Raw genomic sequence first — 18,832 nt, 5'->3', positions numbered from 1 at the left:
TGAAGGCCCTGTCACTGCGATCTACCATGATATTAAAAAGACAATCTAATCACTCACTATACCAGTCAACGAAAGGTGCAACACCTGGATGAAATGTTGTAGCATAAAACATCATTCAAGAATAAACACAACCACCTACAGTGCAGGGTCGTATACTACTCGAGGCCTCTTTATGATGTGTGAATGTATATATATAGGTTTTGATGATACCAAAGTATTCACTTGATGAGCTTAGATTGATTCAAGGTCAAACAAACAAGATCAAGAAAAGATAAGGCTTTAGTCAATTTGTTAAAAAAATCTCATGTTGATTGCTATAAGTTTTTGGCCTCAAAGTTTGTTTTAAAATGTTTTTATCAAAAGTTGATCAGTCCAAAGAGACTAAATAACCGATGTTAACTGACACTAACAACATCGGTTATTTTTAAATAACTGATGTTGTTAGTGCCAGTTAACATCGGTTATTTAAATAATCGATGTTGTTAGTGCCAGTTAACACCCCTAGTTTGCACAAACAATTACCATAAACTGTACTTGGATTTATCAATTAAAGACCACCATAACCAATAAATTAAGCTAAAATATGATGTTTTATAGATTATTCATGAAAAAAAGAGTGAGCAGTTTAGAAACAAATAAATTAAATGTCAAACCAATAAATTAAGATAAAATATGATGTTTTATAGATTATTCATGAAAAAAAGAGTGAGCAGTTTAGAAACAAATAAATTAAATGCCAAATGGACTAGGTAAATCTGTTATCACCTTTGGAAATTGAGCTTCAGCAAGGGCTTGAAAATGCTCCAACTCTTTTCTGTCTAGAAGAAATATAGCTCATAAGACTCTATACTAACAAGAAGAAATAAATTTTTGCAAAGCTGAAAAAAATGTACAACCAGACTCTTACATATATTTTGGGTTCTTGAAACTCAGAAACCTCTGCTTCATCAAACCAAACAAGTTTTGATAGCCATCAATTTCAGTCATATTCCCTTTATCAAGACCTTGGTTTTCTCGCATATTTTGAAGAGCTGCAAATTTGCTCTCTTCAAGCTCATGCATATTTTGAAACAAAATATATTTTGATTAGGAAATGTGAGAAAAATATCACAATCCATGAGGTATAACATAAACAGTCAAAGCCATAGGCCTAACCTGTACAAACACATGAATATAATTCTTAGCTAGCTTCCCATCAACAAGGCAAAGCTTGCCCATAGCTAGCTACCCTTGAATATAAAAAGAGGGAGCTTCCTGTTGCAAAGAAGTTGAAGGGAGCTTCCTCTAGATAGCTTGGCTAATTGCTTAAGAAACTAAGATGATCATAGAACTAATATTTGTTTATTAATTGATGTTGTATAAAGAGTGTCTAGTTTTGTTCATTTAATATTCTAGATTTTAAATTCCCATTTATCATAATTATAATAAGACTATAAGAGTCTCATGTTATGTACTCTATATACAAAGAAATTCATGAAATTCACGAAACTTTCTTAGTTTAACAAGAAGAACACAGAACAACAACAATCATCGATAACAATCATATAACTAATAACATAGCACATTAGAGGCACGTGACAAATAATTTCACAAGCAAAACCATTTTTATGTTCTATTCAATCTATTGGTAGATGTATGCAAGTGCCATTGCAGCCTTCCAAACAAATAATATCTATTGTTTGGAGAAGGAAGATTCATACATCTTTGCAAGGGAATAAGCCTTTCGAAAAGAATTAGGCTGAAACATTCGAACAATCATCCGAACCTCTTGTTTTAATCCTCCTAAAAAGTAGCTAAGTTAATGCTCATAAAAAAGATCTACTCTTGATATAATTGAGTCAAACTCCTTATGATACTCTATGATGGATCCTGTCTGCCTAAGTTTCATTAAATCCGCCATAGGATCTTCACAAACATCTCCAAAATGATCAAGTAACAAGATGTGATATTCATTCCAAGAGGGTAAATTCTCCAATCCTACGGATTTTATGTAAGCATTATGCCACTGGAATGCTTTCCCTTCAAAATGAACTACTGCTAAACGTACTTTGAATTCATCAGGTGTATTATCAACAGAAAAAAAAGTTTCACATTGGATCAACCATTGTTTTATTCCTTCACCATTGAATCTTGGAAAGTCCAACCTAGCCAATCGAGTGCCACAAGAATAAGGGCTAGATCTCTCACCTCTAGGTTGATTGCTTGATGTTGGAGAGTCTTGTTGCCTCTGTTGAAACATTCCGTGTATTGTTTGTTGCATGGAAGTAGTGAGCTTGACAAATCTTGATTCCATTTTGCTGTTGAGACATTCTTTCATTTCACGAAGGAAGCTTGACTGTGCGTGTTCTCTACCATTGCTTGATCACCAAGGAAAGAACATGCTTGATGATACAATTGATATAGCAGAACAAGGAAATCAACTAAAAGAATTCGAAGTTCTTGAACAAACAAGGGAACTCAATGAAATGAATGAATTCCGATGAGCATGGTGGTCATGCTTTTCATTATTAGAGGAAGAAATTACAAGAAGGAAGATGATTACAAATCCTGGCTTGCAAATGCTTCCTAACCACCAATTGCTACTTATAGCTTCTAACAACTAACTGCCTAACAACTTGCCAATTGGGGAAAACTAACATAAAACTAACAGAATCAAATCTAACTAACTCTGGACATGTCAGCCAACTCCTAACTACCTTCCTAAGCTTGTATCAAGTTTCCACATTTTGTTTGGCCTATCCTTCATGGTGAGATAACCAATCCTTTAACCCAATAGTTTAACCACAAACCATCTTGCCATGGTGCACAAATTAAATACCATCAACCACGAAGTCAATATTAAAAAAAATCTAAGTCCCACAACTAAAAATAAAATCAAATTAGAGTATATAAGTGAGGAATAATCCTCCCCCTTGAACTAACTTTTAAGATTGAGTTAGACCTAAACTCACATTATAAAAATCTAATATCTATCACCACCATTAGTTTCATGTGATTTTCATACTTATAGACTATCTTGGCCAAATTCTCCTTTAGTAAATCAACTTATTATGTCTTGGAGGAGGCTTCTCCTTATTCTCCATTATCTTGTCACGAAATGAAACCTTGAAATGTTGCTAGTCACCTCTGCCGTCCAGAGTTTCATTACTCATGCTTGCATTGCCATTGCACTTCTAGAGAAAACAAAACCGTGAGGATGCTCCATTTTTATTTGGTTGATTGTAGAGCATTTTCTTGTTCTACTACTTTTCTTAGAAGAAAAAAAATCATATTCTTCTACAGGTTTGAATAAAAAAAATAAAAAAATCTTTTACATGTATTTTGCCAAATGTGCAAGAGGAGAAACTTATGTAAATAGTAACATATGCCATTATATTCATTTATTATAGTGAATAAATACAAGTGTAAAAGAATGAAATAATTTATCATGCGGCAAAAAATAATTAAATAATTTATCTTTCTATCACAATTGTCATATACATTTATATAATAAAATCATATAGGTTATAATTTTATTAAACAATAAAATACTTTCATCATTCTTGATAAATTTATCGATATTTATAATAATTATTTTTAAAATTATATACATTATAATTTTAGATTAATTTATAAAACAAAAATTTAGTTTAATAGTCATAACATTTTAGAATACTTTTACATTACCAATTAATTAAAAATTATTGTTAATAACTTAATATAATTTTTAAGATAATTATTATATAAGTTAATTAACTTATCATATATAATAATTTATAGGTTTAGATATATTTTTCGTCTTTATAATTTAAAAATTTAAACAGTACAAACAGAGAAAAAATGTTAAAAAAAACAAAATAAATATATTTAATAAGAATTAAAATAATTTTTTATAGAAATAAAAATAATAAAATACTAAATTATATGAAAAAATATATTTAAACCTAATTTATAAGTAAATAACAATATAAAATTCTTGTATAATGTGGGCCAATGCATCACCTATTTTCTCATAAAAATTTATAGTAAAGGTATGTAAAAATTAAACTCAATTTTTAATCCAACTCGTTTGTCATAAAAAAAAAAGTAAATCCAACTCGTTTAGCACCAAGTCAAACTCAAACCTACCCTGATTACAAAATGGAAAGTTCACAGCAGGTTAAATCCCAATTGCACAAGAACAAGACAAGTGTACAACGCTTCACTTTAAGTACCCGACAGCACGATGAAACCAGATGATCATGGACTGGTTCGTAAAATTTCACGTTTATGTTTTTTGCGACACTCACCACTCAAATAAATTAACAATGGGACCCTTTTATGTAACCAACTTGTGGTCATCTTAAGCTCTAATCCAAAAAAAAAAAAACATCATTCCATGTTTTATTTTTTTATTTCCCATTTTCAGTTTCTAAACAAAAGCCTTCACCTTTTGATTACACTCACTCTTTTCTTCATTTCACTCCGACCCATTTGCATAACTTCGCTGATCTCTCGTTTTCACCATCTGGGTCTCCCCAATTTTCGCCTCGATTCTTGTTCTTCTCGATCCATTGGTGATGGCATCGATGGGTTCTTTACCGTTTCTTGTGGAAGCCAATGCCGACTCCACTTTGATGATGATGATGCTTCAGAACAGGAATCACAAGTTTTCTTCACCAAAGTTTAACACTGTGAATGCTTCATCGTTAGTAAGAGGATGGGGGCGTGGAAGAGTGAACCATAGGTGTAGTAGTAGGGGTTTGTTGTGTTTGGTGGAGAAGAATAAGCACATAAGTGCTTTAGGGAAGAGTTCTGGGACAAGTGAGGATAAGGATGAGTCAGAGGAAGTGCTTCAGGCCACAATTGAGAAGAGTAAGAAGGTTCTTGCTTTGCAAAGGGAATTGCTTCAACAGGTATTGGGTTTGGAATGTGTTTTATTATAAAGGGTCCAGGGTTCCGTCTTTATGTTGTCCCAAAAGGGTTTATCATTTATGTTGAGACCAATATTGGTGTTGATTTATTTAATTTTTTTTATACCTTTTTAGACAGCGGGTATCTTCCATGTGAGGCAATATTGTTCAAGCTGGATAGGACCTTCGATTATAGTTTCTGGTCCTTTATTGTATATCTGTATTGATTTATTGAGATTGGGGAATTAGGACTTTGTTGGAAAAATAAAGGAGATAATCTCTTTTCCTCTTGGAAAGGTGAGATTAAATAGAGTAAAGCAATGGCTAATAATAAGTATGCTTTGTTAAAGCCCCCTGGTCCCAAAGTAATTGATCATGCTGTAGCAATGGCAACTTTTCGCGGATTCACTTGTTGTGGGTCTTCCTCTTGTACAAATGTGTCATTTGGAATTACTATTTGACTGTGTCTGGTTGTGAGGTCCTGCCTGTTGTTATTGATTTAAGGACGAAGTGCTAAGGAATTGAATTTTTTTTGGCAGAGGTGATAAAGATATGATTAGAATAGTTGAGATGATAGCTCAAATTAACTGAATCACAAAATAGAACGTGAGTCTTTGAATTTTTTGTTTTTTTATAAAAGTGAAAATTCCATTAAATGCCAGATGATATTGCTACTGGCTATTGGGTATAATATATTCACTTTCTAAAAGTTAATTAGTGGAAATTCAATTGAATTTTGAATAATAGAGAGGATCTTTATGACACTTTGTCATTTGAATTGATTTAGCTGGTTATATATTCTTAGGTTGAACATGTTTCTGGTTATACACGCTTCTATGTCTCATATAGCTGTATTGGATTCTTCACCAATATGCCGGTGAAGTACTTGTATCGGTATCAGATACATATTGGATACAGACATGTGAAACAAATAAAATAATCAGTGCTTTATAGATTTTGACAATGTTATTTAAGGGTACATTTTAAACTTTATTCATGTAGAAACCATTAGTCTGAACTTAGTTATAATTTATAAGATCATAATTATTAGTCAGGAAATTATGGGCAATTTCAAGGGATTTGAGGCTCTTAAGTTTCTTCACTGTGATAGTTGAGTTGATTACTTGATTATACAAGTTACAATTTTTTATTTTTTTTGTGTTTGTGTGTGTGAGCATATTTTTTTCTTTTTTATTTATTTCTTCTTATATGCTTTATTAATCCTACATGTTACTATAAGCATTCATGTGGTGATATTATTTAGCTTTATTGTCTATTGTAGATTTCTGAAAGAAGGAAACTGGTTTCTTCAATAAATAGTGAAAGCACTCCTGAAATAGAAGGAGACAGCATTTCTTATGAGCACAGTGACGAATCCTTGTCAAGTGACTCAATTCCGCAGAAAGGTTCAGCCAAAAGAGGCAGTGCTGTTGAGAACGAAAATGGTGTTCTTGTTTCAAGCAATTATGTCCAATCTATTGAGAAGGAAATACCAGATGTCTCATTTGTAGGCATTGATCTCGGTTTGGACAAAGGTGAAGAGGAAGATGATAATCTGTCTCCTGTTGAAAAGGCTTCACCTAGGCTATATTTTGATGAACAGTTGAATAGCAAGAGATATGAGACAATAACACCTGATACCCTGACAAGTGAAATCCCACGTAGCACTGAAACCTCTAATCGAAAGATTGAAATACTTGAAGCTTTGAGTGAATCAAGTACAAAGGAGGTTGCTAATGAAGGCGACAATGTGGAGAGTAAAGGTGAAAACCCCCCACCGTTGGCTGGGGCCAATGTCATGAATGTCATATTGGTTGCAGCAGAATGTGCTCCCTTCGTCAAAACAGGTAACTAACATTATTTCTATGGAATGTGTTCTTTAATGAATGTATGCTGCTGGGTTGCTTTGTGACAAGCCCAGATAGTTACTATTGACAATTTGAAAGAAATTTGACAAGTGGCTGATTCTGTTGGCAACTTGTTCACCAGCCTGATGATTCACCATTCGAAATAAATTTGCATTTAGAAGATACCTTACCATACTTATACCAATTTTGGTGTAACTTGTATCTTAGACACCAAAGGAGGCATGTAAAGGGAGGGAGGGGCGGTGTAATTTTTGTTTTTTGAGTTTTAGATTTATCATTCCAAGCCTTGTTCTTGAATTATGGCACTAACAAGTTATCACTCTAACGGGGTATATATTCCCATTCGTAAGCATTCTTCTGATGCAACTACTTACTTGAAGCAAGTTCATGGAACTGTCCCACTTTTCCAATTCTTCAATATTTGGTTGTCATTCTGTGCATGCTGCTTTGTTTTGATGTAACTTACAGACTTATACCTGAACTAATAGGTGGTCTTGGAGATGTTGCTGGATCATTACCTAAGGCTTTGGCTAGGCGTGGACACAGAGTTATGGTAACATGCTATTCCTTTAATGAACTGACAGAGTATCACTATCACATATTTGGGAAGAGAACTTGCTCTTTAGATATACTCCTTACTTGACAAAGAACCACTTAGATGAGTCTGATCATTGTTTCCTTCGTTCTCATTGCTTATTAAATCTTCTTTCCATAGTGTAAGAGGAATAATACTATAGATAGAGTTGATGACAACTTGAAGATAAAATTATTAGATTTTAGAAAGATAGATGAGAGATACAGAAATAACTGCACTGAAATATAGAGACCAAAGAAAATAATCCTCTTTCCAAGGGTTTCTCCTTTTACAGTCAAGTCATTGGTCGGTTTCCCAAAATGGACAAATCTGAATACCCCTTAAATTGTTCCACCTCTTGTTGTTCAATCCAAGTCCCTACTCTCAACATATATTTTCTTTGATAAACCCTCTCTTAGCAATTTTAATTTCCCAATCAATACTATAACTACTCTAACTAACTAATCTTTTTTGGTGCCATGACTCCCATCAATGCCATGCTCATGAAGTTCAACCTTGTTCTCAAGGCTGAAATTGGGGAAATGAGTTGCCATAGTGGTAGCATCCTTTTCCCTATGCTTATCCCTTTTGGGATTCCATCTTAACAATCTCCTTGTCCTCATCCTTGTCATCTTTGGAGAAAATCATAATGCTCATTTTTTTTGGCCACTTGCCCATCCAGTTCAGGAGTAGTAAGCACCTCTCAAATTATCCAAATGCTTTGTGATATTTTGAAATTTCAAAAACAATAAAGATCTTTTGAAATCTTAAAATAATAATCCAAAAACCTGCTCTTAGCCTCATTGTTCTTCTGACAAGAACCTTGGGAGAACCACATCATAAAAGCTAGTTATTGTTGTTGGAGAGCTTTTAAGGAAGGGTTCCCCAAGTGCTTGGGTGCTTATCATCTTCAGATCAGAAAATGTTTCAAAGAAATAAATAATAGAGAGATCTTTTATAAAGGCATCACAATTTACAGAATATCTTATTATAGTGTTAATCTAATCAATGACTGTAAGCCAGATCATATGTCTGATGACTGTAGTAGAGACTACAAACAACTATTTACTTTTATAAGCTGCTGATTATGTCTAACCAATTTGAGCATATCTTAATCTAGCACATAATCTATCCTGATTCCTGATGAGTTACTGCAAATTATTTTTAAATTTGCTTGGTTCTGCTCTTCAAGTGTTGTTCTTTGTCTTTTTTTGTACTTCCCACAGAAATTCCAGATATGGCTATGGGGGACTCTCTAGGCCTATATTTCATAGCTTTGGGAAGTATCTGAACTTCCCCTCAAATAAATTTTTATCTGTCTTTCCCTTATGTACACTAAATGAGAATTGCAATGACAGCTTGACGTCTCATCAGATAATTATTAGATACTTAAATGAATTTCAAGTTCCTTTTTTATTTCTATTTCCATTTTCTTTTTTTCTTTCTTTTCATTTTCTTTGTAGGTTGTAGTACCTCGGTATAGTCATTATGCTGACGCACAAGATATAGGAGTATGGAAACGATACAAAGTAGATGGTCAGGTTTGGAGCAGCCAGTCTATTCTTAATCAATTATAATTCATTGGATTGCTACTACCTTGGTGTTGTAACACACCAATGTTTTTCCTTTACAGGACATGGAAGTAACATATTTCCACTCTTATATTGATGGTGTTGACTTCGTTTTTATTGACAGTCCAAACTTTCGCCATTTACAGGATAACATATATGGGGGAAACCGAGAGGTAGTAATCTATTTTTGTTGAGTTGAAGATTTCCATTAAGTACTTCCATTGTCATAAACTGTAACATTCTTCTTTTCAAGGGGGTAAATAGAGGAAAAAAGGGAGGGGGGGGGGGGGGGGGAGTGAACTGTCTTATTTTGTGAATTATTTGTTTCCTGCCTTAGCAAAATGATTATGACTTATGAGATGAATGACCAAAATCCTGTGCTGTTTTGATTTAAGGTATTCTACAAACTCATCCTGCATTGCCATATATTCAAGACTGCTCAGTTACCTATAACTATTTCTCTGCTCTTATTTATTTCTTTTTGACTCAGTTCATGTTCTTTAATGGAACAGGATATTCTAAAACGCATGGTGTTGTTTTGCAAGGCAGCTGCTGAGGTACACGAACTAAATGATTTTAGTGACTAAATCAACTATGGGGGATACTCAGTTGTGACAATTATCTACCTGAAATATCATTTTATCAAAATACATATGCTAATTTTTTTTTATAAAAAGGATTGAAACTAAATGTATCATTATACCCAATTTTAGATGTAAATAGTCGGTTTCAAGCAACTTGAAATACATTAATCTGCATTACACTGGGCTAAAATGGTGAAAATAGGAAATGACTAGTAGATTTGTTGTTCCAGCCAATTTGACTAGCATAAGTTCTACTTTCGTGATCAAACAAAGATCCTTGCCATACCAGGCTTCCAATATGACATCATGGGGCTTCTCCATCTTCATTTGTCAGAGATTACTACTTTTGAGAATCTCTCCTAATAATATCTCTTTATAATCATTTTTATGTATCCTTTCATGGATTGCTGTTTAATAGACAGGACTGCCACAGGAAATATGCAAATATACACCTTTTGACTTAACCCTAGGTCCCGAAGAAATTTCTGTGAAGTTTTACCACATGGAAATGACAAGGTCTATAAAGTAGGATGCATTTTCAGTAACATTTGATAGTATTATTCTCAAATAACAGAGTAGTTGACATGGTTTATCCAAATCATTTTTTATCAACAGTCAAAAATCAATCTGCAGATGTGTTTTTTATGAAATCCTTATATCTGTCTAATTTCAATGGATAAACGAAGTTAATGATTTTCAGGTTCCTTGGCATGTTCCTTGTGGTGGAGTTTGCTATGGAGATGGAAATTTGGCCTTCATCGCAAATGATTGGCATACTGCTTTGCTGCCAGTGTATCTGAAAGCATATTATCGTGACCATGGTTTAATGAAGTACACAAGATCTGTTCTTGTGATTCATAACATAGCACACCAGGTTCATTCTCTATCTAGATATATAGTCAGTTCATTTTTGTGAAAAGAAAGAATATATTAATAGACATATCTATTGAGTGTGAGAGGTGTTAAGCTTGACCATACAACCATGTACGGATTGTCTAGATTATTTTACCTAAATTTATTCTTAACCATCCATTTTAATTAAAAGGTCAAGATTTACTCCTCTCATGTTCTCATCTCTCATTTGACTATATATATGTTGAAACTCTAGAGAAGAGAAAAGGGATTTGTATATTGACTTTAGAAAATATTACAAAAGCCACTGAGATCTCTTACAAGAGCAGTATTTATACTGATGAGATTCAGTAAGACTAACTAGAGCTAACTGTCAACGGACTACAGTTATAAATTAACCAGAGTTAGTTACTCATATACACTTACCCCCCCTCCCCCTGCAAACTCAATGAGGCTGAGAAACCAAAGGTAGCTCATTGAGTTTGGAACACTAAGGAGACAAAGGCTTAGTAAGAAGATCTGCCTACTGGTCTGTCCCAGGGATATGCTGAACCACTAGCTGCTTGGCGAGAACCTTTTCTCTTACAAAAAAATATCTAACTCTGTTTGGTTCTAGCATGTAAAACTGGGTTATGAGCTAGCTGCACTGCACTTGAATTGTCACAAAGCACTAGAGGTGTAGTATGAGGAACTGCAAGTTCTTGGAGGAGAGTCTGAATTCAGAGGATATCAGCTGTCGCAGCAGCTAAACTCCTATATTCTGCTTCAGTTCTGGACTTGGAGACCACTTTCTGCTTTCTGGACCACTAAGATACCAAGTTAGGGCCAACATACACTGCTGCACCAGAAGTAGATTTTCTGTCATCTGGGTGTGAAGCCCAGTCAGAGTCACAAAAGCCCCTAATGGAAAGGTGTTGATGAGGAGAAGCAGGGCACAGAATAAGACCAGAATAGAGAGCACCTTTAAGGTAAGGTGAGGCCATGAATTGGCAAACCTTGTTAACAGCAAAACTGAGTTCAGGATGAGTGACAGTCACATACTGCAGGGGTCCAATAACAGACCTGTAAAAAGAAGGATCCTGCAGTAAATGGGCTTTGCCTCCAAGATATTTTTCCTTTGCAACAGATCTCGAATGTACTTGGATTGAGTCATTAAGAGTGCTCCACTGGACAATGAATGAACTTCAATCCCCAAAAAATAGTCTAGAGAACCCAGCTGTTTGAGACAGAATGAGGCATTGAGTTGCTGAATTAACTTGTGAACCAAAGAAGGTGAATTACCTGTGATAATAATATCATCAACAACACTAAAATATGGCTAATAGTGGAAGAAGTCTTGTAAATGAATAAAGATGGGTCACATTTGCTGTCAGTAAACCCAAACTGCAGCAAAGTAGTTTTGAGCCCATAAATTGCTCTATCCAAAGGGACTTATCTGAGGACTCAAGACTTGGAGGTTGAGTCATGTAAACTTCTTCCTCTAACAGCCCATTAAGAAAGGAATTATTTACATCACCACTTGTGAGTGATAGCAAGAGTTAAAATCACCCGAATTTTTACTGTTTTAATCGCAGGAGAGAATGTCTCATGAAAATCAAACCTAAACTTTTGCTTAAAACCTTTAGCCACCAATCTGGCTTTGTACCTATTTATACTGCCATCAGAGTTCTCCTTGACTCTGAATACTCACTTACATCCAATTGCATTTCTGTGGGGAGGAAGAGGAACTCGGGTCCAAGTATTGTTCCTTTTAAGAGCCTGAAACTCATCAGTCATAGCAGAAAACCATTTGGAGTCTTGAAGTGCTTGTTTCACTGACTTGGGTTCAGTATGAACAAGAAGCAAGGAAGGATGAATCCTTGGCTGTACTATTCCAGCTTTAGCTCTTGTAACCATAGGATGCACACTTTCTGGTCTGACAAGAGAGGTTGGTGGGGAATTCTGAGGTTTAGTTGGAGACAACTGAGGATGAGCATTGTGACACCATCTACCCCGACATACATATAAACAAATAAAACATATAAAAATATTGATCAACAAATTTACGTGGGTAAAAGGTTCACATTTACTTCACTATTACCAAATAAGACTTATTAAAAACATATTCGGCTCAAAACAAGGCCATCAAAGTTTACAAAAAAATATTTTGTTAAATCAGTGAGGTAAAATAAAATAAAATAACATCATGCAATTAAAATAAAAACTCATCCTCAATGTCACATCCTATCAGAGCATTGTGTCCCAACTTCCTCTTGCACGACATTCTTTAAAGTCATCCACCTAGTCATCTGTTCCCACGAACACAAGATTCGAGATCATCATAGGATCCAAACACAAATAGCACACAGGGAGTGAGTTATCACACAAAAAATAACAAAACAAATAAACAAGACGTAATTAAAATAAATTATGGAAATATTTATAACATAACTCAACTTAATACAACTCATGTTATTTCACCACTTTATCTTTAAAATTCATTTTTTTTCAATCACTAATCACATTACACATGAATCACACACTCGAGTCAAGACGCAATAGCACTCATCAATTTCATAATAAACAATTAGCAAGCGTTATGCAACAATTATATTAAGACTCAAGTCTACATGCAATGTGGTACCATGTCAGTGAAAAATCACCTTGGGGTGTTTAGGAGTACATAACCAGACACACCACACAATGGGTATGTCAGGTCACTATCACTAAGTAAAATCATAAGGTGACCCGTCAGGGTCACTCCGTTTTGCGAGAATGTTCCAATCATATGGGATCAACATAGACTTAAAGGAGCACTCAAACCGAGTGTCTTTACCCCTAATGCCTAGACTCCGAAGAATCCGTTAGCGGTTCACCTTCCTGATTCAGCTCCAACCCCTAAAACAATTTTTGCAAGCAGACACTGCTCATGAATTATATAATACCCATGACTTCACACTCGTGTTTCAAACACGTTTAACACATTGTGCTACAATTTAACACTGGTTCCTAACTAGGAACCTACACTTTCTCTTTAACACTGCGCATAAACATTGGTCAGATTATTATATAGTTCACAGCTCACAACACAATTATTGTTGCATCAAGTGTTAAACACACACATTTATTCACAACCAAATATCATGCCCACAATTTAACATCTCATAATGTCACAATCCACCATCATAGGTTTACATGTATCTCACAAATTAACACATGTTCAATTTTGTACTTATACTCAATCTCCATAACAATATTATAATCTCAAAGTAATATATTATTCTACAATTCATCATATATTCAATTTATCACTTATATATAACTTCAATCACAATTTCATAATCCCAATATAACTATTTATTATGCTAATCTTATTCAAAACACAAACAAATTATACAAAAATATTTCTCAATTCACGGGGAGTAAAATCCCTCAAACAATTTCACATAATCATACAAGAAGAATTTCAATACAATAAACATTCCAAAATAAATCTCAATTTGATCCTTTAAGAATCCCTATACATGTTCATTCTAACCCTAATTGCGATAAACTCATCCCTTACCTTTAAGCGGGCTCACGTGTGTATTGTGACAGCAATAACGGCATCTCTAGCGGTTTCCTGAGATTCCTCAAGTTTTTTCTCTAACTGCTTTGATAGGGTTCCCAAACTTTAGAGAGAAGGAGAAGAGATTGAAACCTCCATTCCATTGTCTACGTGCGATGAGTATTTCTCCCTCCACAGACGTTATTTTGCAAATCCCAACGGTGAAGATATGCGGAAATGAATCGCGAACTACATCAAAATTTCACGACAATCCAACGGTTAACGAGTCTGGGATCGTAGTTTTACTGAGACAGTTTTGGATTTCTGCGGGAAAAGAAAAAGCTACGATGCAAAGGGTATTTCTCTCTGCTCCGACATGTTTTCATAATTCCCAACAGTGAGAATGTTCGAAAATGAGTTTCGAACCTGGTACTCAAATTTCACGACGATCCAACGGTAATTGAGGCCGAGATCATCGTTTTTCTGAGACAGGTTTGGTGGTATGCAAAAAAAAGAGAGTTTTGGGAGGAGGAAAAGGGAAAACGAAATTGAGAGGAAGAGGAGGCGTAGAGAGTGTCGTCAATCTGAAAACTGACCTAAGATGCCTCTATTTACAGCTAGGGTACTCACAACCTATTATTTACTCTATTTTTCTTTATTTATTATTTTATAAACAAATACTTTATTTTATTTTCTATCAAACGAATAAATTAAATATCCTTTTTTTTCCCTTCAAACCATTATTTTAATACATTTATTTCTTCTTATTTTTTAATTATAAAATTTCACCATTTTTTAAAACTCTATTTATTTATTTTTTTTTACTAAAAAATCTTTTTAATTTATTTACGAAAAATGGGATATTACAAGCATCAGACTGCAGTGTACCAGAATGAACAGTATCTGGGAAGTTGCTGTATGCTGAGTAGGAGATTGATCAGGTTCAGGTGACAGAGACAGCAATGTCAGAACTGGGAGACTTAGAGGGTGAGGAAATCTGGCTTTGAGGCTGAGGTGAAATTGAAGAGGGAGGAGGATGAGAAAGAGACTCAAGGACAGGTAAGGTAGTGGAAAAGGATCCAGTAGGAACAGAACTGGAAGAAGAGGTAGAAAACAGTTTTGTATAAGAAAATTGATGTTCATTAAAAATGACATCTTTTGAAATAAAACTTCTACCAGAAGAGGACGTAATTTGTAGCCCTTGTGACTGGGTGAATAATCCAAAAACACACATTCAGAGGACCTAAACTCAAGTTTATGATAATGGTAAGGGCGCATCAATGAGCGCTTTGATTTGAGAGAGGAAATAAAAAACTTGACGATTATCCAGTGTCGTGTGACAGAGCTCTGATCGGAGCTGTTGCACCTTTGTTTGCATCTGGTGATGAAAATATGCATGAATCTTGTCCCACACTTCTTGTCCCACACTTGATATGAGTGTGTCGATCCAAGAACTTAAGCGAGCATGGAGCTCGAGTGTAGACTGAAGCCAAACAGGGAGAAACTGATCTTATTTCTGCCAGATCGAGAAGAGAGGATTAATGCGATCAGGATCGTGATCTTCATCAGAAAGATATCGTGGAGGGATTTGAGGACTCGCAACGAAGCGATTGAGTCCAAGTGCAGTGATTGCTGGCTTGATTTGCTGTTGCCATAACAAGAAGTTCTTATCATCTAACTTCTTTGTGATTTGAATCAGAAAATTTGTCATAGGAAACAAGGAAGGAACATCTTGATTCATCAGAAACGCATTGAGCGGAGTCGCACCGGAGTTGTTTACCGGAGTCAGGCCACCATTGTTGGCCGAAGTTGCACCACTGTTTGTGGAAGCCATGAAAAAGGATCAAAGAGATCAGATACCATGTAGAAACTCTAGAAAAGAGAAAAGGGATTTGTATATTGACTTTAGAAGATATTACAAAAGCCACTGAGATCTCTTACAAGAGCAGTATATATATTGCTGGGATTCAGTTGTAACTGAAGACTAACTAGAGCTAACTGTCAACTGACTACAGTTATAAACTAACTCTGGTATATATAGGATTGCTAATGCACTAACTCTTTTTTTTTATTATTATGAGTGCATTAACAGTCAACACCAAAACTTTTAGGCAAAAAAATCCCTATCTCATTGGTTTTAGTTAATTTATTTTAAGGATAATATAGTAATTTAAAGTTTGATTTAAGAAAATAAAACTAATTTCTCTCTCCTCTGTCCATCTTTCACGTATCTGTTTCCTTCCCTCTTTCTCTTCATCTTCTCCAATCTCCACCCACCACTGTGAAGACATCACTGTTTGTAACAGCAGCCCTTAAAATATAATACAATTTGTCGGAATTGAATTTATAACACCCAAGTTCATGAGGTTTCAATTTTATGATTCCGTACCATCAACAGAAAAGGATAAAAAATTTCTCAGTCTTCTATCACAAAAACCAAAACCCAAATTTTCCTTTTTTTATTGGGGGAGGCAAGGGTTGTTTATGTTGTGGTTGAGGCAATGGATCAGCATTGGAGAAGAACCTAGTGTTGAGGAGAGGTTGAAAAACTATGATCGGCGAATGGAGACGCGATTATGATTTCGAAGATCAATGATTGGCAAAAAATAAAACCTCTTTCCATTTTTCTCTTTCCGCAGTTTCCAAATTTCTATTCAACACGTTCTTAAGGAAAGATTCAAAGGCATCGTCAACGAATTTCATGGGTGGTTTGAATGACTGAGATAAATGTGGGTGGTTGGTGAGATGTGCCAGTGGCATGGTGAGAGATCAGAGAGTGCGGAAATGGTAGAGAGAGAAGAATGGGAAGAAATCTTATATTTTAATTTTTAAAATAAAACATAAATTACTATAATGATCTTGAAATGAAATAATTAAATAAAAGAAATGATGGGTTTTTGGCCTCAATGTTTTGGTGTTGGCTGCTAATGCACTCATACTAAAAAAAGAGTGAGTGCATTAGCAATCCCATATATATATATATATCATTCATTGCAACTGGTCCAATTGTTTTTTGCAATAAGAATAAAATATTGATGGACATTGTGATTTTCGCACAACCACATACCCAGATTAAACAGCTCATATTATTGATATTTCTGCAAAGGTATACATGAATTTCCTTCTGTAGAATATATTGAGGAAAATAATGGATAACAGAAGCAAACAATTATTGTTTTTGATATATCACCATGACAATGATTAGCATTCCATGATCACCTTTTATCCAAAGGTTAAATACAAGGGTTTTTTAATTACAAAAGTAAAAGAGGAAAGGATGTAGGCCTTTGGATTAGTACCTTTGTATGTCTGTCTGGTACTGTTATGTTTGGTTCATCTATGCTCCTATATTTGCACTCCAATCTCAAATTGTTTAAATATTCTGTCGATATATGCCGGATAGTAAAGATCCCACCATTACATTAAGCATGTAAAAATGTCTTGATGATTAATTTCATTGCACGAGTTTAAAACATGGTCCCAGCATCTTGCCGGTGATAAACGGATTTTGGTAATAAACTAGCATTCTGAAACCCATAGAGGATGCTGCAAAATGTCCGTATATCTTTCCAGATAGCTAGAGAAATTTAGTAAGGAATCAAGAAAATATTTCCTTATCAGATGAATCTATGTTTGCTTTGCTTATGGCTGTGGGTTGTATCTAAATGCAATTCTTTTATCTTTGAACAAGAAAAACTACTGAAAAGGCAAATTATTGAAGCTGATTTCATTTTCATATGGTTGGGTTTTATATTCCATTTTTTCTTATATAGAGAAGGAATATTCACATACTTACTTTACATGCAGGGACGGGGCCCCATTGATGATTTCCGCTACACAGATTTACCTGAACACTACATAGACCTTTTCAAATTATATGACCCGGTTGGAGGTGAGCACTTCAATATCTTTTCGGCTGGTTTAAAGGCAGCTGACCGGATTGTCACTGTGAGTCATGGATATGCATGGGAGATTAAAACTTCTGAAGGTGGTTGGGGTTTGCATGGGATCATAAATGAGAATGACTGGAAATTGAGAGGAATTGTGAATGGAATTGACACCAAAGATTGGAACCCCAAGATTGATGTTCACTTGAAATCAGATGGATACACTAACTACACCCTTGAGACCCTGCAAAGTGGCAAGCGTCAGTGCAAAGCCGCCTTGCAAAAGGAGCTCGGTTTGCCTGTCCGTGAGGATGTTCCGTTACTTGGATTCATTGGAAGGCTGGATCAACAGAAAGGCATTGATCTCATAGCCGAAGCAATTCCTTGGATAGTGGGCCAGGATGTGCAGCTAGTCATGTTGGGAACTGGAAGGCCGGACTTAGAAGATATGCTTAGGCAGTTTGAGTCCCAACACCGTGACAAAGTCAGAGGATGGGTTGGCTTTTCGGTCAAGATGGCTCACCGGATAACAGCAGGTGCAGACATATTGCTGATGCCATCAAGATTTGAGCCATGTGGATTGAATCAACTCTATGCCATGAATTACGGAACAATTCCAGTTGTACATGCTGTCGGTGGATTGAGGGATACAGTGAAGCCTTTTAATCCATTTGAAGAGTCGGGCCTTGGGTGGACATTTGACAGTGCAGAAACTAACAAGTTAATAAATGCATTAGGGAACTGCTTGTTGACCTTCAGGCAGTATAAGCAGAGCTGGGAAGGGCTCCAACGGCGAGGGATGACGCAGGATCTTAGTTGGGACAATGCTGCTCAGCAGTATGAGGAGGTTCTTGTTGCTGCTAAGTACCAATGGTAAATTCTTGGCTTCTACTCTACCTAAGCAGACTGATCAATATGGAGTGCTCTCATGCTGAGTGATATCAAGGTCTGTGCAGGGAAAGGACTTGGTCAAGTTGTTAAAACCTTCATGTTGCAGGTCCTGGAGGAACATTTTTGCCCCTAAACTAAGGATTATGTAATAATACACTTGTTATATATGTCATGTCTGGCACATACCTATGTAGCTAAAACATCAATC

General features: G+C 35.3%; 1 protein-coding gene across 1 annotated transcript; it reads left to right on the top strand.

The window, feature by feature from the left end:
• Positions 1-4,568: 4,568 nt before the first annotated feature.
• Positions 4,569-18,694, top strand: LOC100301883 (starch synthase IIa-1). Its single transcript, NM_001248867.1, is given in 8 exon segments — positions 4,569-4,874; positions 6,154-6,718; positions 7,228-7,292; positions 8,777-8,854; positions 8,947-9,057; positions 9,397-9,441; positions 10,169-10,342; positions 17,654-18,694. Coding segments are annotated over 8 exon segments (2,274 nt in total). The 5' UTR covers positions 4,569-4,595; the 3' UTR covers positions 18,611-18,694.
• The last annotated feature ends 138 nt before the right edge of the window (positions 18,695-18,832 follow it).

This window comes from Glycine max, chromosome 13, assembly GCF_000004515.6.
Source record: "Glycine max cultivar Williams 82 chromosome 13, Glycine_max_v4.0, whole genome shotgun sequence".
Lineage (NCBI taxonomy): Eukaryota > Viridiplantae > Streptophyta > Magnoliopsida > Fabales > Fabaceae > Glycine > Glycine max.
This window is presented reverse-complemented; position numbering and strand designations above follow the sequence as displayed.